This window comes from Myxocyprinus asiaticus, chromosome 49, assembly GCF_019703515.2.
Source record: "Myxocyprinus asiaticus isolate MX2 ecotype Aquarium Trade chromosome 49, UBuf_Myxa_2, whole genome shotgun sequence".
NCBI classification, from domain to species: Eukaryota; Metazoa; Chordata; class Actinopteri; order Cypriniformes; family Catostomidae; genus Myxocyprinus; species Myxocyprinus asiaticus.
The window spans coordinates 9,450,273-9,476,300 of record NC_059392.1 but is presented as its reverse complement, the minus strand read 5'-3'; the positions used below and the strand labels follow the sequence as shown (position 1 = coordinate 9,476,300).

The 26,028-nt window shown below is 37.6% G+C and overlaps 1 protein-coding gene across 2 annotated transcripts; it reads right to left on the bottom strand.

The window, feature by feature from the left end:
* Positions 1 to 413: 413 nt before the first annotated feature.
* Positions 414 to 24,159, bottom strand: nrd1b (nardilysin b (N-arginine dibasic convertase)). Of its 2 annotated transcripts, XM_051693195.1 has the most exons (31): positions 24,110 to 24,159; positions 23,674 to 23,844; positions 21,771 to 21,954; positions 21,595 to 21,675; positions 21,354 to 21,508; positions 21,144 to 21,217; positions 20,926 to 21,021; positions 16,232 to 16,354; positions 16,065 to 16,122; positions 15,903 to 15,976; positions 15,699 to 15,768; positions 15,483 to 15,560; positions 15,262 to 15,382; positions 15,006 to 15,064; positions 14,839 to 14,893; positions 14,645 to 14,749; positions 13,528 to 13,651; positions 13,223 to 13,309; positions 12,973 to 13,092; positions 12,829 to 12,880; positions 7,601 to 7,751; positions 7,220 to 7,347; positions 6,965 to 7,127; positions 6,849 to 6,880; positions 3,569 to 3,707; positions 3,373 to 3,420; positions 3,238 to 3,290; positions 3,063 to 3,146; positions 2,761 to 2,968; positions 2,572 to 2,661; positions 414 to 1,305 (listed from the first exon to the last, which is right to left on the bottom strand). In XM_051693195.1, the coding sequence occupies exons 2-31, from the start codon at positions 23,841 to 23,843 to the stop codon at positions 1,072 to 1,074; spliced, it is 3,216 nt and encodes a 1,071-aa protein (XP_051549155.1). In that variant the 5' UTR covers position 23,844; positions 24,110 to 24,159; the 3' UTR covers positions 414 to 1,071. The 2 variants fall into 2 exon arrangements, with proteins under 2 accessions (XP_051549155.1, XP_051549156.1); XM_051693196.1 differs by lacking the exon at positions 24,110 to 24,159 and having other exon boundaries at positions 23,674 to 23,974.
* Positions 24,160 to 26,028: the final 1,869 nt, after the last annotated feature.

Below are 26,028 nucleotides of genomic sequence, written 5' to 3'. Positions count from 1 at the left end.
AACATAGACGTTTCCACCGTTATCCATAATTCTGTGTCTCAAATAAGTGGGGAAAGGCGCACCCAAACACGACTGCCTAGTTCAATACAGTTGCTAATAAAAGTGTTTCCATGGACGCGTCGCGTCATGAAGCTAATTTCCCCTCAGAGTTACAAAATGGAAAAACGATACTATGATATGACAATAACAGGCTACATTGATATCATAGTTTTTGTTCTCTCGCTAACATTTTTACTATGTTACTGAAATAGACTAGACATATTTATAAGTCGTCTTATTAATAAATAATTTGGTGTGAAATGCCATGGCAGCCAAACAAACTAGTGTTTTGAAGGCATAGAAAAGGATACTAAGTGTTTAATGTGGGCAAAGTTCATTATAAAAAGTTAGAAAAGATACACTGTGGTCTAATTACAAAGTTTTATTTATTAACATTAACATCTGATGATTAGACAGTTGAATAAAACATAGGCCTACTAGATGCCATATCAACAAAAGCTGGGGCAAGACTTTCCCTGTTGAAAAGAATAAAATAACGCTAAAACCAGCCTAAGATGGTTTGCTGGTCTTGGCTGGTCTCCCAGGCTGGTCAGTTGTCTCCTTTTAGAGGGGTTTTGGGTTGAAGACCAGCTGGTCTACCAACAACCAGCTCAAACCAGCCAACCAGCTGGGATTTCTTCAGTAGCATTGAGTCTACATTTCCATTTGAGAAGAGATTTCAAGTTAAAACACCATTTTAACATTAGATAAATAATAATAATAAATTCCATAGCACATCCCCTACTCACCCCTAACTCTAACAACCACTAACCTCATCTTCAATAAAATCTACAACATTCAGTCTATATATTTTATTTTATACACATCGATCCCTGATGATAATCCCATACATATAGATTTTCGTCTAATATTCCTCAAGTGAAAGAGTTCACAGATTAAAAGTAAAACCATCTTGTCTTTTATTAACATTTACGACTGAGACAAATAACCACCCAAAACAGTTTTCCCAATATTGTTGGATTGAGGTAGCCAGGGCTCTTGGGAGCAGGTCACTCTGAGTGCACTTCAGTCTTATTGGAGGATTTTGTGGTAGGGGTGTAGGGTGAGGGAAGACGTGAACGCCCGGATGTCTGTTATCATGGTGGCTTTGGCGAGGATGGGTGAGGCAGGGAGAAAGGTCACCTCGGACACGTTCCCATATGAGGAATTCTTCATTCCTCCATCCTGAGTCTCTGCGGCTGATGAGGATCTCGAAGTCTGATCATGTCCATGAGTTTCTTTCTCCTCCACTCCAAATCCGACAACCTGCCCAGATCATTGAGTGATTTAATAAAATACTTTTGTAATTAGTAATGAACTAAAAAGACCTTGTAATAAATAGACCCAATTAAATAAAAAATGTTAGTTGTTGTGACTTTTAGTCAATGTCAGCTGGCCTTAAAAGCATAGTTCAACCAAAAATGAAAATTCTCTCATTAATTACTCACCCTCAAACCATCCCAGATATGTATGACTTTCTTTCTTCTGCTGAACTCAAATTAATTTTTTTAAAAGAATATTTCAGCTCTGTAGGTCCATACAATGTAAGTGAATGGTGGCCAGAACTTTGAAGCTCCAAAAAGCATATAAAGGCAGCATAAAAGTACTCAATATTACTCCAGTGGTTAAATCCATGTCTTCAAAAGCGATCTTATTGATTTTGGGTGAGAACAGACCAAAATGTAACAATTTTTCAGTGTACATCTTGCCACGATCATGATTTCAAGCTTGATTACACCTACTAGAGCTTGACGCATGGGCAGAGTGCTAGATGGTGCTAGGAAGTTTAATCAAGCTTGAAATAAGGATCGCCAAGGAAACTGCTGATGTCAAGATTTAAAGTGGAAATTGAGTTACATTTGGTCTGTTCTCACTCAAAACTGATTGGATTACTTCAGAAGACATGGATTAAACCATTGGAGTCATATGAAGTACTTTTATGCTGCCTTTATATGCTTTGTCAAAGTTCTGGTCACCATTCACTTGCATTGTATGGACCTACAGAGATATTCTTCTAAAAATCTTAATTTGTGTTCTGCAAAAGAAAGAAAGTCATATACATCTGGGATGGCATGAGGGTGAACTATTCCTTTAAGGTCATCTATAGAGTGGAGTGGTGGTGGCGTAGTGGACTAAAGCACTGAACTGGTAGGCAAAAGGTTGTTGGTTCAATCCCCACAACCACCACCATTGTGTCCTTGAGCAAGGCACTTAACTCCAGGTTGCTCCAGGGGGATTGTCCCTGTAATAAGGGCACTGTAAGTCGCTTTGGATAAAAGCATCTGCCAAATGCATAAAATGTAAAATGTAAATCTATATGCTAGTATAGTTGGCAAAATCGACTTTTAGCAGATATTTAAATGTTAAAACATTTTCTCTCCCGGTAAAACGGACCAAAAATATTAATAACTCAACTTGCACTCAGGGGCGTATACAAATAATAAAAGCTCACACGACCAGCAATTTCAAAGGGTCTTGCAGTTGTTTAGGTTACAAACTTATGGCTTAAAATTGTAAAAATAAATAACATACATGTATACTTAGTTTCCTACTGCTTTCATTTCTGTGCTCCATGAAAAAAGATACCAGTTCGTCTTTGGTGAAAGTTTTCAGTACTTCAATCTGTTGGTTAGAGGAACATGGTGACAGGTTTTCATGACCCTGGGAACTCTGTAAATCATAACTATGATCAAAATATATATATATGGACCAATTTCTCACTTCTTTATAGATTCTCTCAAAGACATATTCCTGAGTGACGACTTCAGTCCAGTTCCTGTCCATTTCATCTCCAAGTTGAGTGTCCTCACATTCTTTTTGCTTGATCAGAGCAGTCACTTGAGTTTGAAAAGCCTTGTCTGAAAGGTTGGTCAACATCTCCCCAAAGCGGACTAGAAATTGTTCGATTTTACCTTCTACAAAGTCAGACCTAAGAAGATAAATTGCGTAAAACGTTCGGATCACTCCATAAACAATAGATCAACAAAGTGGAAAAAAATCCACATGAAGAATATGAAACTTACCTGAACCTGGTTGCCTGAGTCTCAACAGTAACGGAGAAGCCAAGGACACCGGAGGTGTTTCGGCAGGTAGGGTACACCTGATACCTGAAGGAAGAGTGTAAATTAAGATCTCGTATTTTAAATATTTAGACAAGGACATTCAGTCTGAAGGACAGATGAATAAACTATGACTGACCCGAGAGTTTCCTTTGTTCTCAGGAAATCAAAGCAGGGCTCTTCCATGTGCATCTGACAGACATAATTAATGAGAACATGCACTTCTAAAGATGACTGATCAATTCAGCTTCAATGAAGGTACAGTAGAACTTACCACAAGCAGCTCCATAAGTGTGTGTTCTCGCAAGTTCTTCAGCCCCGTCTGGAAAACATCAAGACCCTTTCAACATTCAACGTTTATATTTGAGCTTTAAACTACAACAAGAATAAAAGAAACAGCTTGTGACATGTCCTGATCTCACTATGTTGGTGTAATAAACAGGCAAAAATATTACCCCAGTAAATATTACCTGATAGTATACGATGACCTCTGAGTTAGCGTCCTCTTTATTGAGGGACTGGACTTTACATAAGTGGGGCTTCTGTGGTAACTCCACCACTCGAAACATTACAGGAGGTTCAACTGGAGGAGGTTTATATTGCAGCTTCCTGTAAGATGCCAGGAAATGCATATGATTACTGTAGGATTCAGTTCATCACTGAAGATTTGTTATATATTGCAAATATCAATGTCATAATGTGTCATATGTGGTTATTAAAGGGATAGTTCATCCAAAAATTGCAATTCTGTCATTATTTACTCACCCTCATGTCGTTTCACACCTGTATGACTTTCTTTCTAATGCAGAACACAAAAGGAGATATTTTCAGTACAATGGCAGTGGAAAGTGCCTTATTTTAAAGCTTAAAAAAGGACCTAAATGTATCATAAAAGTAGTCCATGTGACTTGTGTTATATTCCAAGTCTTCTGAAGGCCTACGATAGGTTTTGATGAAAAACAACCTGAAATTTAAGCCATTTTTCATTGAAAATCGTAATGTTGCACATTCATGAGCGCTATGAGAGAAGCTTGTTCAGAGTGGCTTGTGTTTTCTGCGCGGGAACTTGCACTGTTTAGCACTAAAAACAACGCAAGTTCTCGCATGGACGCGTGGGGACGTTTAACAAACGCACAACTTTCACTGTAACATGGGGATGGGAATCATAAGGAATTTTACGATTCCGGTTCCGATTTCTTGTAATGATTCCGGGTTCTTAACGATTTTTTTAAACTATCCTTTAATACTTTTAATTGGATTTACTGCCCTTAGCAGTCTGTTACCATATGATGAGATCATTTCAGATTTTAACAGAACAGATTCTTGCCAATGGTTTTTACACACTTTAATTTAAGATATTTATTTCATTAATTCATTCTTTTATAAAAAATCCCTCTAATTTCAACAAATCTTTAATTACACATTGTCATGTTAACAACTATCCAGTAATTACTCTGAATTATTATCTGATTATTATTATTATTATTATCTGGGTTATTTCAAGTTGGACATGGCGGAATTAATGACTTGCGGTTCAGTCCACTTTTGATTCACTAAAAAAAAACCAGCTGATAAGAGTCATTCGTTTAGTAGGTAGCACTGTATGTTTTGCGGTGTAGATTTAAAAGAACCGGCTCATAAGAGTCCTTCATTCAGGAATCGGACTACACTAGTCACAATGTATGTGTCCTACTGTAGATTCAAAAGAACCAGCTCATAAGAGTCATTCATTCAGAAATCGGACTACACTGATCACGCTGTATGTTTTGCTCTGTAGATTCAAATGAACTGGCTCATAAGAGTCCTTCATTTGAGATTCAGACTACACTAGTTCTGCAGTAGATTCAAAAGAACCCATTCATGAGAGCCACTCATTCGGGAATCGGACTACACTGGTCGCGCTGTATGTTTCACGCTGTAGATTCAAATGAACCAACTAATAAGAGTCATTCATTTAGGAATTGGACTACACCAGTTGCTCTGTATGTTTTTGCGCTGTAAATTAAAGAAGAACCGGCTAATAAGAGTCATTCATTTAGGAATCGGACTACACTGAATGCGCTGTATGTATCGCGCTGTAGAGTTAAATGAACCATGAACTGACTCACAAGAGTCATTCATTCAGGAATCGCACTACACTAGTTGCGCTGTATGTTTTTGCGCTGTAAATTAAAGAAGAACCGGCTCATAAGAGTCATTCATTTAGGAATCGGACTACACTGAATGCGCTGTATGTATCGCGCTGTAGAGTTAAATGAACCATGAACTGACTCACAAGAGTCATTCATTCAGGAATTGGACTACACTGGTTGTGCTGTATGTTTCAAGCTGTAGATTCAAATGAACCGACTCATAAGAGTCATTCATTCAGGAATTGGACTACACTCGTTGCGCTGTATGTATCGCGCTGTAGAGTTAAATGAACTGGCTCATAAGATCCATTCATTCAAGAATCGCACTACACTGAGTACGCTGTATGTTTCGCGCTGTAGATTTAAATGAACCAACTCATATGAGTCATTCATTTAGGAATTGGACTACACTGGTTGTGCTGTATGTTTCACGCTGTAGATTCAAATTAACCGACTCATAGGAGTCATTTATTCAGGAATTGGACTACACTGGTTGTGCTGTATGTTTCACGCTGTAGATTCAAATGAACCGACTTAGAGTCATTAATTCAAGAATCAGACTATACCGGTTGCTCTGTATATATATATATATATATATATATATATATATATATATATATATATATATATATATATATATATATACACAGATGCAATATCGCGTTGTAGAGTTAAATTAACCGGCTCATAAGAGTCATTCATTCAGGAATCGCACTACACTAGTTGCGCTGTATGTATCGCGCTGTAGAGTTAAATGAACCATGAACTGACTCACAAGAGTCATTCATTCAGGAATTGGACTACACTGGTTGTGCTGTATGTTTCAAGCTGTAGATTCAAATGAACCGACTCATAAGAGTCATTCATTCAGGAATTGGACTACACTTGTTGCACTGTATGTATTGCGCTGTAGAGTTAAATGAACTGGCTCATTTGAGTCATTTATTCGGGAATTGGACTACACTGGTCTCACTGTAGATTTAAATGAACCGGCTCATTTGAGTCATTTATTCAGGAATTGGACTACACTGGTCGCACTGAAAGTTTTGCTGCTGATTCAACGGCGGTGTAGCAGTGCTGCTGAATGGTAGTGTAGTAAACACTGAGTATTTCAGCACAGTGTTAAGTCCATTTCGGTAGAAGAATGCATGTTAAAGAACAATTAACAGAACCGTAAATTATTTTAAATGTGATATTTAAAAAAAATGGAATGTGAATAAGAACCAATTCTCAGTTCCTAACCCTACAGTAAATTACTTAAATTTCAGGATGATTGTATGCCTTCAGAAGACTTGGAATATGACACACAAGTCGCATAGTATACTATGTTTTTTTATATTTTAGGGTCCATTTTTAAGCTTTAATGTAAGTCACAATTAATTGCCATTGTACAGTATTGCAAAGACATTCATTTTAAACATTTCCTTTTGTGTTCCACCTAAGAAAGAAAGCAATAAGGTTTTGGAATGACACCTTGGAGAGTAAATTATGACAGAATTTAAATTTTTTGGTGAACTATCCCTTTAATACAAAATAAAACCATACAAATTTGTTCATTTTATAAATACTGTAAGTATGGTGAAAAAAGGAACAGAAAAAGAAAAATATCTATACTTACTCTATAAAATATTGCAGAAATTCCTTGGCTTCCTGTGTGTATAGATATTGTACAGCGATTAGCATCTTTAGTGCCAATAATTGTTCATGAGTAAATAAGTTGTCAATAATACTTACAGCACTTGTAATGTTCCCTTGTATGAGACCTTCCACAAATAACTCAGCCTTGAAGTGATTCACGAAGTCCATGAGATCAGCCACACTGAGGTCTGTCATGATGGCCTGATACTTTTGCATCACAGACCAGCGATGGGGTTTCAGGATCTGCAGTCGAACATCTCTGAAACACAGGAAATCAGATTAAAGCTTCAGATATGAGGTCAAAACTTGTTAATGGAAATTGCAGGTGGTTTGAAATCTGTGGTTACCCACTTTCCAAGTCGATCAGGTTTTATGAGTATGTTGAAGTAGGTCTTCTTTAGCTGCTCAGCAAACATGCTAAGCACATCTGGAGTGACGGTAAAGTCAGCCAGGTAGTCTACAATCAGGTTTAACAGCAACTAAAAGATCAAAGAAATACAATAAATAAGTGTTTTAATAGCAATTTGCTCAAAAGAAACTCATTGTGTACATTTTCATCTAGAAGATGTCATTTCTAGAGTGCCAAACGTTCCCTGTCAAAAAGACATTTACGAATGTATGAATTTTGTAAGGACATTTTCAAAATAGGTCAAAGGTTACAATCCAAAACTGTATTTTATGTAAATATACTTTGGTGAATTGATAATTTGGTATGGATTTTGTGCAACTCACTGGCAGTTTCTGGTTGAAGCCTTTGAGTCTAATGAACAGGCTGTGGTCTCCAGGAATAAGTGTATACTCCAGCTGAGCCACATTTGCATCATATGCCGGCTCTGCTAGATTGTGAGCCAGAATGTTCACAAAGAGATCAAACAGGACCAGACTGGTAAGGGTCACAGTCATGAAGAAGAATAGAAAATACAGGTTAAATGTAGTAAAATGTGGTAGGTCTATTATTTTCCTTTTTTTATGAGATATGGCTACGGTGGCCCAGGGGCAGTGACACAAGAAGTAGGGGTGCAAATGTATTGATTAATTTATAAAAAAAAAAAAAATACATTTTACATTTTCCGTAAGTAATTTAAAGCTGGCTCAGTGTCATACTTGAACTGTAGCTAACCGAAGTTTGCTAATTTCAGTGCCCATCCAAATAAAAGTGTCCCAAACACAGCCTTGACAACTCGGTTTACAACATCCCCAGCATGAGCACCAACACGAGCAACAACCCCAGCCCTTATTTCCGTTGTTTTGTGGCTTCATTTTGTTGTGTTGTGGTTTATGTCCTTTGCGTTTTGAACTTGTGTTTGCTTTACTAATTTTGTTTTGTTGTGGTTTATTTCTGTTGTGTTGTCATTTATTTCTGTAGTGTTATAGCTTATTTCTGTTGTGTTGTGGTTTAACTTTGTCGTTGTGGCTTATTTTCATTGTGTTGTGGCTTATTTTCATTGTGGCTTATACTTTTGTTGTGGCTTATTTACGTTGTGGCTTATACTTGTGTTGTGGCTTATTTTCATTGTGTTGTGGCTTATACTTGTGTTGTGGCTTATTTTCATTGTGTTGTGGCTTATTTTCATTGTGTTGTGGCTTATACTTGTGTTGTGGCTTATTTTCATTGTGTTGTGGCTTATTTTCATTGTGGCTTATACTTGTGTTGTGGCTTATTTTCATTGTGTTGTGGCTTATTTTCATTGTGTTGTGGCTTATTTTCGTTGTGGCTTATTTTCATTGTGGCTTATACTTGTGTTGTGGCTTATTTTCATTGTGTTGTGGCTTATTTTCATTGTGTTGTGGCTTATTTTCGTTGTGGCTTATACTTGTGTTGTGGCTTATTTTCATTGTGTTGTGGCTTATATTTGTGTTGTGGCTTATGTTCGTTGTGGCTTATTTTCATTGTGTTGTGGCTTATTTTCATTGTGTTGTGGCTTATACTTGTGTTGTGGCTTATTTTCATTGTGTTGTGGCTTATTTTTATTGTGGCTTATACTTGTGTTGTGGCTTATTTTCATTGTGGCTTATTTTCATTGTGTTGTGGCTTATTTTCGTTGTGTTGTGGCTTATTTTCATTGTGTTGTGGCTTATTTTCATTGTGGCTTATACTTGTGTTGTGGCTTATATTTGTGTTGTGGCTTATTTTCATTGTGGTTTATACTTGTGTTGTGGCTTATTTTCATTGTGGCTTATTTTCGTTGTGGCTTATTTTTGTTGTGTTGTGGCTTATTTTCATTGTGTTGTAGCTTATTTTTGTTGTGTTGTGGCTTATTTTCGTTGTGTTGTGGCTTATTTTCATTGTGCTGTAGCTTATTTTCATTGTGTTGTGGCTTATTTTCATTGTGGCTTATACTTGTGTTGTGGCTTATTTTCATTGTGGTTTATACTTGTGTTGTGGCTTATTTTCATTGTTTTGTGGCTTATTTTCATTGTGGCTTATTTTCGTTGTGGCTTATTTTTGTTGTGTTGTGGCTAATTTTCGTTGTGTTGTGGCTAATTTTCGTTGTGCTGTAGCTTATTTTCATTGTGGCTTATTTTCATTGTGTTGTGGCTTATTTTCATTGTGGCTTATACTTGTGTTGTGGCTTATATTTGTGTTGTGGCTTATTTTCATTGTGGTTTATACTTGTGTTGTGGCTTATTTTCATTGTTTTGTGGCTTATTTTCATTGTGGCTTTTTTTCGTTGTGGCTTATTTTTGTTGTGTTGTGGCTTATTTTCATTGTGTTGTGGCTTATTTTCGTTGTGTTGTGGCTTATTTTCGTTGTGTTGTGGCTTATTTTCGTTGTGGCTTATTTTCATTGTGTTGTGGCTTATTTTCATTGTGGCTTATACTTGTGTTGTGGCTTATATTTGTGTTGTGGCTTATTTTCATTGTGGTTTATACTTGTGTTGTGGCTTATTTTCATTGTTTTGTGGCTTATTTTCATTGTGTTGTGGCTTATTTTCATTGTGTTGTGGCTTATTTTTGTTGTGTTGTGGCTTATTTTTGTTGTGTTGTGGCTTATTTTCATTGTGTTGTAGCTTATTTTTGTTGTGTTGTGGCTTATTTTCGTTGTGTTGTGGCTTATTTTCGTTGTGTTGTGGCTTATTTTCGTTGTGGCTTATACTTGTGTTGTGGCTTATTTTCATTGTGTTGTGGCTTATTTTCGTTGTGGCTTATACTTGTGTTGTGGCTTATTTTCATTGTGTTGTGGCTTATATTTGTGTTGTGGCTTATGTTCGTTGTGGCTTATTTTCATTGTGTTGTAGCTTATTTTCGTTGTGGCTTATACTTGTGTTGTGGCTTATTTTCATTGTGTTGTGGCTTATTTTCGTTGTGGCTTATTTTCATTGTGTTGTGGCTTATATTTGTGTTGTGGCTTATTTTCATTGTGTTGTGGCTTATTTTCGTTGTGTTGTGGCTTATTTTCGTTGTGTTGTGGCTTATTTTCGTTGTGTTGTGGCTTATTTTCGTTGTGGCTTATTTTCATTGTGTTGTGGCTTATTTTCATTGTGGCTTATACTTGTGTTGTGGCTTATATTTGTGTTGTGGCTTATTTTCATTGTGGTTTATACTTGTGTGGTGGCTTATTTTCATTGTTTTGTGGCTTATTTTCATTGTGGCTTATTTTCGTTGTGGCTTATTTTCATTGTGTTGTGGCTTATTTTCATTGTGTTGTAGCTTATTTTTGTTGTGTTGTGGCTTATTTTCGTTGTGGCTTATACTTGTGTTGTGGCTTATTTTCATTGTGGCTTATATTTGTGTTGTGGCTTATTTTCATTGTGTTGTGGCTTATTTTCGTTGTGGCTTATTTTCATTGTTTTGTGGCTTATTTTCATTGTGGCTTATTTTCGTTGTGGCTTATTTTCATTGTGTTGTGGCTTATTTTTGTTGTGTTGTGGCTTATTTTCATTGTGTTGTGGCTTATTTTCGTTGTGTTGTGGCTTATTTTCGTTGTGTTGTGGCTTATTTTCGTTGTGGCTTATACTTGTGTTGTGGCTTATTTTCATTGTGGCTTATATTTGTGTTGTGGCTTATTTTCATTGTGTTGTGGCTTATTTTCATTGTGGCTTATTTTCATTGTGTTGTGGCTTATATTTGTGTTGTGGCTTATATTCGTTGTGGCTTATTTTATTGTGTTGTAGCTTATTTTCGTTGTGTTGTGGCTTATTTTCATTGTGGCTTATACTTGTGTTGTGGCTTATTTTCATTGTGTTGTGGCTTATTTTCATTGTAGCTTATTTTCGTTGTGGCTTATTTGCATTGTGTTGTGGCTTATTTTCGTTGTGTTGTGGCTTATTTTCATTGTGTTGTAGCTTATTTTCGTTGTGGCTTATACTTGTGTTGTGGCTTATTTTCATTGTGTTGTGGTTTATACTTGTGTTGTGGCTTATTTTCGTTGTGTTGTGGCTTATTTCGTTGTGGCTTATACTTGTGTTCTGGCTTATTTTCATTGTGTTGTGGCTTATTTTCATTGTGGCTTATTTTCGTTGTGTTGTGGCTTATTTCGTTGTGGCTTATACTTGTGTTGTGGCTTATTTTCATTGTGTTGTGGCTTATTTTCATTGTGGCTTATATTTGTGTTGTGGCTTATGTTCGTTGTGGCTTATTTTCATTGTGTTGTAGCTTATTTTTGTTGTGGCTTATACTTGTGTTGTGGCTTATTTTCATTGTGTTGTGGCTTATTTTCATTGTAGCTTATTTTCATTGTGGCTTATTTGCATTGTGTTGTGGCGTGGCTTATTTTCGTTGTGTTGTGGCTTATTTTCATTGTGTTGTAGCTTATTTTCGTTGTGGCTTATACTTGTGTTGTGGCTTATTTTCATTGTGTTGTGGCTTATTTCGTTGTGGCTTATACTTGTGTTGTGGCTTATTTTTATTGTGCTGTGGCTTATTTTCATTGTGGCTTATATTTGTGTTGTGGCTTATTTTCATTGTGTTGTGGCTTATACTTGTGTTGTGGGTTATTTTCATTGTGGCTTATTTTCATTGTGGTTTATACTTGTGTTGTGGCTTATTTTCATTGTGGCTTATTTTCATTGTGGTTTATACTTGTGTTGTGGCTTATTTTCGTTGTGGCTTATATTTGTGTTGTGGCTTATTTTCGTTGTGGCTTATTTTCGTTGTGGCTTATACTTGTGTTTTGGCTTATTTTCGTTGTGGCTTATACTTGTGTTGTGGCTTATTTTCATTGTGTTGTGGTTTGTTTCCTTATTGTGGTTTTAAATTGTGGTTGATTTTTTTGTGCTAAAATTGTGGTTTTGTGGCTTAATTTTGTTGTTGTGGCTCATTTCTGTTGTTGCTTAATTTTGTTGTGTTGTAGTGTTTAATTTTGTCATCGTGGCTTATTTTCATTGTGTTGTGGCTTATTTCCTTTGCGTTTTCAGCTTTTGTTTCCTTTGCTAATTTTGATGTGATGTGGATTAATTTTATTGTTGTGACTTATTTCCGTTGTGTTGTGATTTATTTCTGTTGTGTTGTAGCTTATTTCTCATGATGTTGCTTAAGTTTGTCATCATTGCTTATTTTCATTGCGTTGTGGCTTATTTCCATTGTGTTGTGGCTTATGTCCTTTGCGTTTTTAACTTGTGTTTGCTTTGCTTATTTTGTTGTGTTGTGGGTTAATTTTGTTGTTGTGGCTCATTTCATTTGTTTTGTTGTTTATTTCTGTAGTGTTGTTGCTAAATCTTGTTGTGTTGTGGCTTATTTCCTTTGCGTTTTGAACTTGTGTTTGCTTTGCTAATTTTGTTGTGTTGTGGCTAATTTATGTTGTGTTGTGGCTTATTTCTGTTGTGTTGTGGCTTATTTCTGTAATGTTGTTGCTAAATCTTGTTGTGTTGTGGCTTATTTCCTTTGTGTTTTCAACTTTTCAGCTAAATTTGTTGTGCACCCCTTGGCCACTGTAGACAGCACAGTGGAAAGTGAAAAGTACACTTTATATAAATTTGTAGATTTCAAATTATAATTTACATTTGTGGGTAACAACTCACTTTTTAGGAGATTCCTGTATGATTGGAGTGAGCAGCTGGAAGTGTGCATAAACTGCAGAAAAATACAAAGAAACAACAATTATTAATATTATACTTTTTAACATTAAATCTGTTTTCTATATTATTTCTTTGTTATTAAGATACCTTTGGGTGTTTTGAACTTGTTATCCTTTCTGTACCACAGACGTCCTCTCTCATTGTCAATTATTTTGACTGGGAAGTCCTTGTCAGGGCAGTCTGATATTTTAAGGGGGAAATCCGTGGCTGTGAGAGGGTACAATCCGAATTAATGTGCATTTCTAAAGACAAAGTGAAAGCTGCCACATGCACTAAAGAAAGGGGTGTACAGTCAGTGAATGCAGTATTAATGGTTTGTGAAAACACAACAACTAACCTATAAATTTGTTCTCTGCTGGGAGGTGAAGATCAGGATTCAGTGGGAAATCTCCAGCCCAAAGATCCCGCCATTCTTGGGGAATATCTGTGTAGGTAGAAAAGTCCATGAGAAACCAATATTTTTCTTTGTAGATGTTTCCCTTGAATAAGCTCAAAATAAAGTACTGGCCAAGGATAAGATCTGACAAATCCTACAGCGAAGAACCCAAAACCTCAGCACAAAATAAGTTTCTAAAAACACTGTCCTAATTTCACCTACTGTGAGTTCACTGTCATAATGTCCTTTTCCATGTAACACATTACCTTCAACACTATATTGTGTTCCAAACCACTTCTCCTTTAAGGGACAGTGACCCTCATGTTTGGGTGACAGCAGTAACACATTGGCCGTCTCTGGGGTCAAGTGCATCAAAGCAGCTTTGATGACCTTCAACAACATTGATATCAGAAGAAAAATTAGGCGCCTTGTTACAGAAAAGTACTTTCTTCAGTCTTAGGTTAAAATCTCACAAGAGAATGAGATCCTAAACTAACTAAAATCGCCATGGTTTTGCCGATACCAATAACTAAGGTGCTGTAAAAAAGCAGAAACTGACTGATAGTTTTTAAAAACAATATATTGAATGTGTTAAAAATGCCCTTACTGTGATAGGGTGGCCCAGACATAAATAAATAAAATTTCAGATCAAGTTTATTGTGCCACCAAAATCCCAATAATAACCACAAAAAAATACAAAAAAATAAATACAAATTATGATTTGTTCCTGATGCGGGACTTTTAACTATGAACAAGTCACAGAGGACTCTTAAATACACTAGATTTTCTCCCCTTTTCTCCCCAATTTGGAATGCCCAATTCCCAATGCGCTCTAAGTCCTCATGGGGGCGTAGTGACTCACCTCAATCCGGGTGGCGGAGGACGAATCTCAGTTGCCTCCGTATCTGAGACCATCAATCCGCGCATCTTATCACATGGCTTGTTGAGTGCGTTACCGCGGAGACCGAGAGCGTGTGGAGGCTTCGCGCTATTCTCCGCGGCATCCACGCACAACTCAACACGTGCCCCCACTGAGAGCGAGAACCACACATTATAGCGACCACGAGGAGGTTACCCCATGTGACTCTACCCTCCCTAGCAACTGGGCCAATCTGGTTGCTTAGGAGACCTGGCTGGAGTCACTCAGCACTCCCTGGATTCGAACTCGCGACTCCAGGGGTGGTAGTCAGTGTCTTTACTCGCTGAGCTACCCAACCCCCCTAAAGACGTTTTTCTAGCGCATGTTGACACAGAAACGCATTTGAAAAACAGCACAGATTGATGCAAAAACAAATTTATACTCATAGCGTCCTTGCACTTAATAATTCTGGATGCAGCGTCATGAACGCAGGTGTTTTGAGATGCAATAAATAAGTCACATACCTCTGGGTTGTACTCAAACATAAGCTGGTCTCCACACAGGAAGTCCTCTTTGGGGTAAAGCTGCATGTTCTCACAGATGTTCTCCACAAACTCAATTGGGCTTGTCTGTTTAAAAAGAAATATAAATGCAAGTCTTGTGAAGAAATGTGAATAGTAGAACTAATTGAGAGTAAAACTGTTCCTGTTAATCGTACCTGTTCCTGATATTGAAACTCATTGGTTTCAATCTTCTGGATTTCCTCATAGATTCTGAGTAAAAAGCATAACCAGAACACAGTTGAGTTTTTGGAGGGGTAAAACCAACAGAAATCAAGAAAATGATCAAAAACAGGGATGTTTCAGTGAGAAGTGCCATACCCACCTCTTCTGAGGACCGACAGACTTAAGCATCTTCAAATACTGGAAGACTATATGAACGATCTACATGATAAAACAACTTGTTATTAATTACAGTAATTAATAAAATGACTCTTGCTACTGCCTTTATGCCCAAGGGTGAAGCATTTTCTAAATGAAGCATAACTAGACACTTTATCACAATCTAAATAAGTGGCAAAAAATGGCCGTTTTTGGTGCCACTGGGATTGAGTCCAACAAAAAGCCATTTTTTTTCTGACCTGGAAGAAGTTCTGGAAGCCCTTGTCAGTCATTGTGATAGAAACACTGAAGATGGAGTAGGTGGAGTTCTGATCGAAGCCTGTCTCACTGTTCCCTCCAAACAAAGCCAGAGCCCAGCACCTACACATTCACACGGACGTCATTAAAATCTCATTCAGTTTAAATGGATTCATTAGGGTGCAGTTGAACATGTAAGTCCAAATAGAAAATCATGACTCACTTCTTTCTGAGTAAAGACAATATACTGCCAGCACCTTCATGAGCAATCTGCCAGGAAATGTAGTGCAGGGGCTTTACTCTAAATAACACAACATACAAACATCAATTGTAAAACCATTTTTAAATTAACCTTAACAAATGCTTGCATTATAATTTGTCCGTAGCAAGTTAAGATACTTTAAAATGGTGGCTAAATGTTAGCAAGACCTTAACTGACCTGTAATGTTTGCCCTGAGGTGGAAGAGCCCAGCTGATGCTCAGAGCATGAAGCTTTTTCACAGGAACGACTGTAAAAGTAAAATGTAGCTACCATCCAAATCTCCATCCAAATTTACAAACACTACAATATGGACTTTTAAAGGGGTCATAGCTAAATATCACAGATAAATACTGATATGTACCATAGGAATTCAAGCTGTACCTCGGTAAAGTTTATTGAAAGCTGGTGTATCAAAAGGATCCTGAAGATCAGAAAAGTCTACACGTGGCTGGCCACTGTGAAAGTAACAGTAAAGAATTACATTAAAAAAGTCAGTGGATTACACTAGATGATGTGAGTGGCAAAAGTTGACTGTTTATTTACTTGTTTTGAATCTTAATGAAGATCTCTCTCACCCATTCTTCCAGGGTGTCAAGTTTCTCTATTTGGAAGGAAGGACAGAGACAATGTCCACAATTAGACTCATATATGAGCTAAATATGAGGACAGAATATTATTTTATTTACTGATACATTATTTATTCTCAGTACCTTTGGACTGCACAGTGAGGGTCATGTAATGAGCAGAGTAATATCTCCTCCAGAACTCTCTCAAACGCTCATAAGTGTTAATGTTTTTTTCTTTGGGCTCATACTTCAGTGTTTGAGCATTTCCTGATGAAAAAATCAAAAGACACTCAAGTATTTTAAGGGCCTGCTCAGACTGATGCACATTATTGAACTGGAAAAGCTAGATGCAGAACAACAAATGAAACAGAACACAGGTGTCTCGAGACATGTTTTAAAAAGTGCAAGTTTTTTTTAAAGAGTCTGCACCACAGAGTTTTCAACTGTTTTCCTAAACATGAGCTAGACGGACATCTTTGATCATTGTGCTATGTCTTGCTGTTTTTTCAACACCTCCTGGCAGGAGCATCACGTTTCTTAGATGCTGTGTCAAGTTAAAAAGAACTTCAACTGTAAAAAAAACGCATCTCAAAACATCTGTGTTTGTCGACACCTGCATTTTTAGTGCAAGAACACAGGTATTTTAAGGGGCTGTTCAGACCGATTGCATTCTTGCGCTAAAAAAGCTACACATAATGCAACGAATGAAACAGAACGCAGGTGTCTCGCGACGTGTTCTTTTGAGGCAGCGTTTACACTGAACATGTTTTTGAGTCTGCCCACGCAGTGTTTCAACTGATTTCCTAAACATGCCCAAGACGGACGTCTTTGACCACTGCACTGCGTCTCGCTGTTTTTTCAATGCCTCAAGCAGGAGCGCCATGTTTGACAAGTTAAGAAAATAACTTATTGAAACACCAGCATTTGTTGACACCTGCATTGTTTAGTGCAAGAACGCAGTTATTTAAACCGAACATCAACTGATAAAAATGCATCTCAAGACACCTGCATTTGCGGTGCTGCGTCTAGCTTTTTTTTTCTAGGTGCGAACGTGTTTTTGCATCTGTCTGTGCTGTTTTTCAATTGCGTTTCTGTGTAAACATGTGCTAGACTGATGTCTTTGTCTGTTGCGCCGCGTCATGCTGTCTTTTAGCATCTCATGCAGGACCGCCAGGTTTTATAGATGCAGTGTCAGGGTTAAAAAGAACATCAACTTTTAAAAGTGTGTCTTGAGACACTTGTATTCTGTTCTAGCTTTTGTTGCGCAAGGATGCATTTGGTGAGAACGGCCTCTAAAAGTTCAAGTACTTAAAGTTTAAGTTGTAATTTGTATTCATCTGCGCTGTTTTTTCAATTGCTTTTTTGTGGTGATGTGGGCGTCGCCGATTGACGTCTGTGGAGAGCGAGGCCAGGAGAGGAAGAACGGTAAGAATTGACACCTGTGGAAAATTATCTCTAACAGCTGTTCTGTGTTACAGTGAGAGCTAAAGAGGGATAAAAAGAGTGTCCAAACTGCCGGAGGGAGAGAGAGAGATGCACGCAGCCGATTTCTTATGTGTGTGCATTTGTTAAGCTGAAAAGCAATCCCGTTTGTGTTACACTGGAAAGTGTGTGAAATAAAGACTTGTGTTGAACATTTACCCAGCCCTCGCTTCCTCCTTGAGAAGAAAGTCAGTGACCTTGTCACAGTGGTACCAAAACCCAGGAATTTGGAGGAAGTTATGCCATCATGGAGTCCTCGCCGTGGCTTCCCCTGCCCTTAGAGGCTTCCCCTGCCCTTAGAGGATTCCCTGCAGGGGATTTCCCTCTGGAGCAGACGTGAGACGAGACCCTTAGGCACGCCTTTGACCAAGTGAAAGTGATTGATGTCAGCGCCTCCAGCCAGACATTGCACTCTCATAACTGTATTTTTTTATTATTAACGATCGGTTGTATCGAGTGATGCAGGACACTCAGACAAAAGAGGATACAACCCAACTGTTAATACCAAAGAGCCGTTGGGAAATGCTATTTCAGATGGCTCATCATAATCTGATGGCGGGTCACTAAGGGCAGGAAAAAACACAAAACCGTCTGATGGCCTGTTTCTATTGGCCGGGCATTCACGGAGATGTTCGCAGGTGGTGTGCGACATGCCGTGAATGTCAGCTGGTGAATCCCGTGGCCAACCCAAAAGCGCCATTGCGGCCCTTTCCATTGATCGAGGTCCCCTTCGAAAGAATTGCCATGGACCTCATCAGGCCATTAGAGTGGACGGCACATGGGCAACGCTTTGTATTGGTTCTTGTGGACTACGCAACAAGATATCCGGAAGCAGTGCCTCTGTGCAACATCTCAGCACAAAGTGTTGCGGAGACACTCTTTAGAATAATCTCCCAAGTGTGGATTTCAAAAGAAATCCTTAATGATCAGGCCACTACGTTTATGTCACATACACTACACAAACTGTACGAATTATTGGGGATTTAATCAATTTGGACCAGCGTTTACCACCCCCAAACGGACGGCTTGGTCGAACAATTTAATCAGACACTTAAGAATATGATTCATAAGTTTGTGCATGAAGATGCTCGAAATTGGGACAAGTGGCTCGAGCCCCTATTATTTGCAGTATGAGAGGTCAAGCACGCCGTGTGGTCTACGTCCTACGGGAAAATTGGGAGGAGGGACCTTCAAACAGCAAAAACAAAATTCAATACTTTCTTGACCTGAGAGCAAAACTCCACACACTGGGGCAATTACCACAGGAGAATTTGCTCCAGGCTCAAGAACGTCAAAGCTGGCTGTTTAATAGGGGAACTTGGCTACGTGAATTTGCACTGGGAGATAAAGTTCTTGTATTGCTCCCCACATCGAGCTCTAAATTACTCGTTAAATGGCAAGAACCCTTTGAGGTCACATGGTGAGTTGGGGAAATCGATTATGTGGTTAAACGAATGGATAGAGGCGGAGCACGTCAGATTTACCACCTCAATCTTCTAAAACCGTGGAGAGAGGCTGTCCCCGTGACTTTGGCAATGGTCTTTCCGGAGAGGAAATCTTTCCGGAACGGAGGTGAACTTAAAAGCCACCGATCGAGTCACCCTGGTCACTTGTGGAGACCACCTCTCACCGTCACAAGTCACGGAGGTTGCTAGGTTGCAAGGGGAATTCTCTGACGTGTTCTCGTCTCTTCCCGGTCGTACGAGCACCATATCGAAATGACCCATACCGATCGCCCATACCGATTACCCGAGCACAAAAAAGAAGTGGTTTGGGAAGAATTAAAGACCATGCTAGATATGGGGGTAATAGAAGAATTCCACAGTGACTGGGCCAGCCCGGTGGAGCTGGTTCTGAAGAGTGATGGCTCGGTCCGATTCTGTGTGGATTATAGAAAATAAAATACAGTGTCTAAATTTGATGCAAACCCAATGCCTCGGATTGATGAACTGCTTGATCAGTTAGGCATGGCTCACTTTTATTTGACACTGGATTTAACGAAGGGATATTAGCAGATCCCCTTAACTTCGGATTACCCCAATTCATGATGCTTCCGTTTGGTTCGTTCGGGGCCCTGGCTACATTTCAGCAGCTCATGGACCAAATCCACAGACTGCATGCTGCTTACGCCGTTGCTTATCTGGATGATATTATTATTTACAGTAATGATTGGAAGCGGCACCTGCAGCATCTGAGGGCTGTCCTGAGGTTGTTGAGATGAGTGGGACTCACAGCAAACTCAAAGAAATGTGCAATTGGGCGGGTGGAAGTATGGTATCTGAGCTTCCACTTGGTTCAAGTGCAGGTGCGGCCTCAAATTAATAAAACCGCAGCAATTGCAGCCTGCCTGAGATCAAAGACCAAAAAGGAGGTGAGACAGTTCCTGGGGCTGGCTGGCTATTATCGCAAGTTTGTGCCTAATTATTTGACCGTCACCATCCCACTGACTGATCTGACTAAAAGGGGGCACCAGATCCAGTCCAGTGGACGGAGCCGTGTCAGCAGGCGTTCACGCAGGTGAAAGCTGCACTTTACGGTGGGACGTTATTGGACTCTCCTGACTTCTCTCTCCCTTTTATATTGCAGACGGATGCATTGGACAGGGGGTTGGGAGTGGTACTGTCCCAGATGGTGGAGGGGGAGGAGTGCCCCGTGCTGTACATTAGTTGCAAACTCTCACTGAAGGAGACTAGGTACAGCACGATACAAGAGTGTTTGGCCATCAAGTGGGTGTTCCTCACACTCCGGTACTAACTGTTGGGGCGTTCTTTCACCCTCTGTTCGGACCACGGCCAGCTCCAGTGGCTCCATCGCATGAAGGATACCAAGGCGCGGATCACCCGTTGGTATCTAGCTCTCCAGCCTTTTAAGTTCGAGGTGGTCCACAGGCTGGGGGTGCAGATGGCTCTGGCAGATTTCCTCTCTAGAAATGGGGGGGGGGGGGTAGTATAACAGGCCGGATGGTCCCCAGCCTGAGTCAGGCGATGGGGGTATGTGATGATGTGGCCGTGGCCGAGCGACGTCTGAAAAGAGCAAGGCCAGGAGAGGAAGGACGGTAAGGACTGACACCTGTGGGAAATTATCTCTAACAGCTGCTCTGTGTTACAGTGAGAGCTGGAGAGGGATAAAAAGGGTGTCCAGACCGCCGGAGGGAAAGAGAGAGACACACACAGCACTACTGAGCGAGATGATGAAAACACAGCAAGATGCAGCACAGCGGTCAAACACATCTAGAGCATGTTTACATATAAAAACAATGTTTGCTATACAAATGCATGTTTGGTGTGAATGGCTCCTTAGAATCATTCACTTGTTTGGTAATTTAGAACATGTAGATGTGAGTATTGAGGACTGACCGCAAGAGAACTTGCTCATTGGATGACTGGTCTTAGCAAGACTTCCAAACAGCATCTCTTTACGATGATAGTCTGATGGCTTAGCTAGCTGGAACTCTGCTCATAAGAAGTTAAAGAGAGTTTTGTCAAAGCTGTGTTTGATTTTAAAAGGTGATGATTCATTTTAACTAGTATCAACACAAACACAATGGCTGCATGAACAACATATGTTTACTGACCGCTGTCCACGGCCTCCACCTCCCTATCAACAGCATCGGGATTCATTAGGGGGCCGATGAAAAACTGCGCCCACCTGTGGACAAATGATGCAAGCATATATCTGACATTGAAGCTTAGTATGTATTTATCTGTCAATTAATCAACTTAATTATCAATTCCTTGACTGATCAACTGAACTGAATATTCCAAAAACATGCAAAGTGCCTCACATATCCAGTGCTTCTCTGAAGTATTTTCTCTGAACAACAAACTGGAAGATGGTCCGCTCGCAGTCTGTGGACGCATTGTCACTTCCTCCATGTTGTTTCAGAAAAGCATCAAAGCCATTTTCAGCTGGGTACTTTTCACTGCCCATGAAGACCATTGGGATAGAGAGGTAAATGTGTTTAGAAAGATAAAATGTGTTATTTACAAACTTTGTAATGACCGGTTGCTGTCAATTAACTTACTGTGTTCAAGAAAATGGGCGAGACCAGGCAGATCCTCAGGATCACTGAAGCTTCCTACGCTGATACACAGAGCAGCAGCAGACTACGAAAAAAAATATAAGATATATTTTATTCATCAATATACAGTATACTTTTATAAGACTGACAATAAAAATAGTCCAGAAGGACTTTGCAGACCTGTTTTTCCGAGCAGCTTTTCTTCCTCTCCTCTTCACATGATTTTTTCATGGTCTTCCTGTCTTTATCATGCTGACTTTCATCTTCACCCTCATCACTGGAGTCTTCCTCCTCTTCATCACCCACCTCTCCATTACTCTCTGATATGAGCAGTGCTTTGAATCCATTACTCAGCTCAATGTACCTGAAGAAATGTTTAATGACTGCTTGTCAGAATATAAAGTTAACTTAGGTAACTTAACGTTTAAAAGGTATAGTTCACCAAAACGTGAAAACATGGTTCTTGCATGTATCATGAAAGTGCGAGCTTTGAACATGTAAAAATGTGAACGAGATTTCAGAGCAATTTTGAGTGAAAAACGAGACAGAAAACATATGGTTTCAGAAGACTTGAAATATAGCACAAAAGTAATTTCTTTTATTTGGTAGTTTTTTGTACTTTTTATAATTTAACAGGCGTAGTCACCATTCACTTGGAAATATGATGATGATGATTATTATATTAATAATAATACAACAAAATAAATGTTATTATTATATTAGAAAAATTATACATTAAATTAAAATTAAATGTTATAAATTATTATTAGTTTAACATTATTATTGAGCAAAAATGTCTTAGATTATCTGTATTTTTTCAGGTCGTTTGGTGATTTAATTATTTGCGGGTCATTTTGATCCCACTGAAATATTGTATGATTCATTATTATTATTGTTGTTGTTGTTGTTAATAATAATAGTAATAATAATAATACAATAATACAATATATTTTCATTATATTAGTAAAGTATATTAAAATATATAACAATGATAATTACTATAATTAGCTATATAATTGTTTTACTTATTATTATTACTATTTATATTAATTATTATAATAGAATAAAACATAACTTTTATTATATAAGTAAAATTGTATATTAAAATATAAATAAAATGTTATAAACTTATTAGTCCAACATTATTATTGAGCAAAAATGTCTTAGATTACCTGTATTTTTTCAGGTCATTTGGTGATTTAATTATTTGCGGGTCATTTGATCCCACTAAAATTATTATATTATTTATTTTATTATTATTTTTAATGTTGTTGTTAGTAATAATAATAAAACAATAATACAATACATTTTCATTATATTAATAAATTACATATGAAAATATAGAACAATTATAATTAGCTATATAATTGCTATATTTATGATTACTATTATTACATAACTAAAATTTACTAAAATATTATTACTTTTAGCATTATTATTAAGCAGTAAATTTGTTTGATTATCTGTATTTTTTTCCGGGTCGCTTGGTGATCTAATTATTTGCAGGTCATTTTGATAGTCCCACTGAAATTATCATACTATTAAATAGTATATATTATGATAATTGTTGTTAATATTAAATATTTTTATTATATTAGTAAATTATATGAAAATGTATCATTATAATAAGTGTTATCATTTATAAAATTAATAATTTATTCAGTTACTATACTTATGATTATTATTAATAATACACTAAAACAACATGTTATTATAAATGTAACATTTTATATTAAAATATGAATAACATTTTATAAACTATTATTACTTTTAGCATTATTATTAAGCAGTAAATGTGTTTGATTATCTGCATTTTACATTACTAAATAGTATATTATGATTATTGTTGTAAATAATAAAATATGTTTATTATATTGGTAAATTATATAAAAATATGATTATAATACGTGTTCTTATTTATATGAGTAATAATTTATACAATTACTATACTTATTATTATTAATAATAATTCATTAAAACAACATGTATATATGTAAAATTGTATATTAAAATATAATTAACATTTTATGAACTATTATTAATTTTAGCATTATTATATTGAGCAGAAAATGTGTTAGATTACCTGTATTTTTTCGGGTCACTTGGTGATTTAATGATCTGCGGGTCATTATGATCAGTCCCGTCTGCAGGAGGAAAGACCCGCGGATCGGTTCGCAGTGGCGGAGGCTCTCTGCTCTCTGGACCGGACTCCTCACCTACACTGAGAGTTTGAGCCTTATTCGTCTGTGGCATTCTGATTTCAACACAATGTGTTTAACAATGCATGCATGTTACACACAGAGAGAGAGAGAGTTCAAGCACAGACACCTTCACTAGACATGATTTACATTTGTCAAACAAATGCATTCCGCTTCCTCTGTTGTATTAAAGCGTCACCAGCCACTCTGATATCTATAGCCAGCGATAATGCATGACTACAAAGCGTTTTTGTCAACACAAACTACTTGCACACGTCACAGCTCTGAAAGTTTTTAATAGTAATGCACATTATTACATACCTCTCTTTCAGTTGATGATAGGATTACGGATGTTACTGGCTCATGTAAAGTAGATCTAATACAGTGAAATCCCATTGGCTGATACAAGGAGACGTAAAAACACGAGCAAATGTGATTGGTCGAGCCTTCAGGCGCATTAATATTTGGGATTTAAGCGTTGAATTTTGGAACAGCTTGATTTGGTTCTCATTCTACACAGTCGGGTGATATTCCTTTGTCATATGAGACAGCCATTTATGTAATAATTTTACAGCTGCTTTTATGATATTTTAAAGAAAGTAATCGTTATTAGAAATAGCGTAATCAAATCAGACTGCAACACCATAGACAGAATAGAGCTGTTCAGCCGTGACGTCAATTTGTAGGCAAACCCGGAAGTCTAATTCTCCATGGGTTCCCTCAGGATTTTCCTGTGGGTTTTTATAATGGGGTTTCTGAATTTATGAGTAAAATAAGATCTGTGGTAAACATTACTTGACGATAAGTGGACGTTTTGTTCTACAACATAAATTACACACAGTCATACCTCAAACGAAAATTTTGAAGGAGCCGTTTTTTATTGTTTTTTTTTTTTATTTATTTTTTTTTAAGTATGTGATTCAAAATTCACCTTTAATGTATGAAAGTGTGTAATTATATGTTATGTACCCTTTTCCAACACAACAAAATGCCATGGGGCTCACACAAATGCACTACCATGGTAACTTAATGTATAATATGGTACTGATTGACAGTGCTGGGTGTAATGCATTATTAAGTAATTAATTACTGTAATTAAATGAATTTTTCATTGAAAAAAAAAAGTAAGGTAAGGACAGTTACTTCTGATGTAATTGTGTTAAATACTGTATAGACTATAGAACAATTCTACATAAAACAATAGTGAATTTAAAATCGAAATTTAACATCTAATGTTAAAATGTATAATGTAGGGGGCCTGGGTATCTCAGCGAGTGTTGACGCTGACTACCACCCCTGGAATCCTGCGTTCGAATCCAGGTCTTGCTGAGTAACTCCAGCCAGGTCTCCTAAGCAACCAAATTGGCCTGGTTGCTAGGGAGGGTTCAGGACATTGGGTAACCTCCTTGAGATCGCGATTAGGGGTTCTCGCTCTCAATGGGGCGCGTGGTAAGTTGTGCGTGGATCGCAGAGAGTAGCAGGAGCCTCCACGTGCTGTGGCTCTCCATGGTGTCATGCACAGCGAGCCTCCTGATAAGATGCGCGGATTGATGGTCTCAGAAGCGGAGGCAACTGAGATTTGTTCTCTGCCACCCGGACTGAGGTGAGTAACCGTGTCACGAGGACCTACTAAGTAGTGGGAATTGGGCATTCCAAATTGGGAGAAAAAAGGGGATTAAAAAAAATATATATTTATAATATAAAATGTTTTCTCATTTAATGCTGCCCCTTTAAATTCTTTGGCCAGTTCATGAATAATTTATTTGATTTTATATGATTTATATGAAAGAATTAAAAGAACAGTTTCATGTCTATCCTTGTATTTTTAACCTGGTCAAGGTCGATAAGTGTAGAAAGTAATTAGTAACAAGTAATGCAGTTACTTTTCAGACAAGAGTAATTAGTACAGTAATCTAATTACAATGTAGAAGATGCAATTAGTAGTTAGTAATTAATTACTTTTTTAGAGTAACTTACCCAACACTGCTGGTGGATTACCATATTCATGTACCATAGTATTTAGATGTTACATCCAAGAATACCATGGTGCCTTCATGGTGCATGATTAAAAAACATGGTTTTGCTGTAGTACCATGTCCAAAATGACCAAAAACAAATTATGACCAAAAAGAGCTTATGCCATAATCGTTTTTTGTTTATTTGCCAATAAGTCATTATTATTATAATTATTATTAGTAGTAGTAATATTTTAAAAAGAATGAATTTTATTAATAGATTAA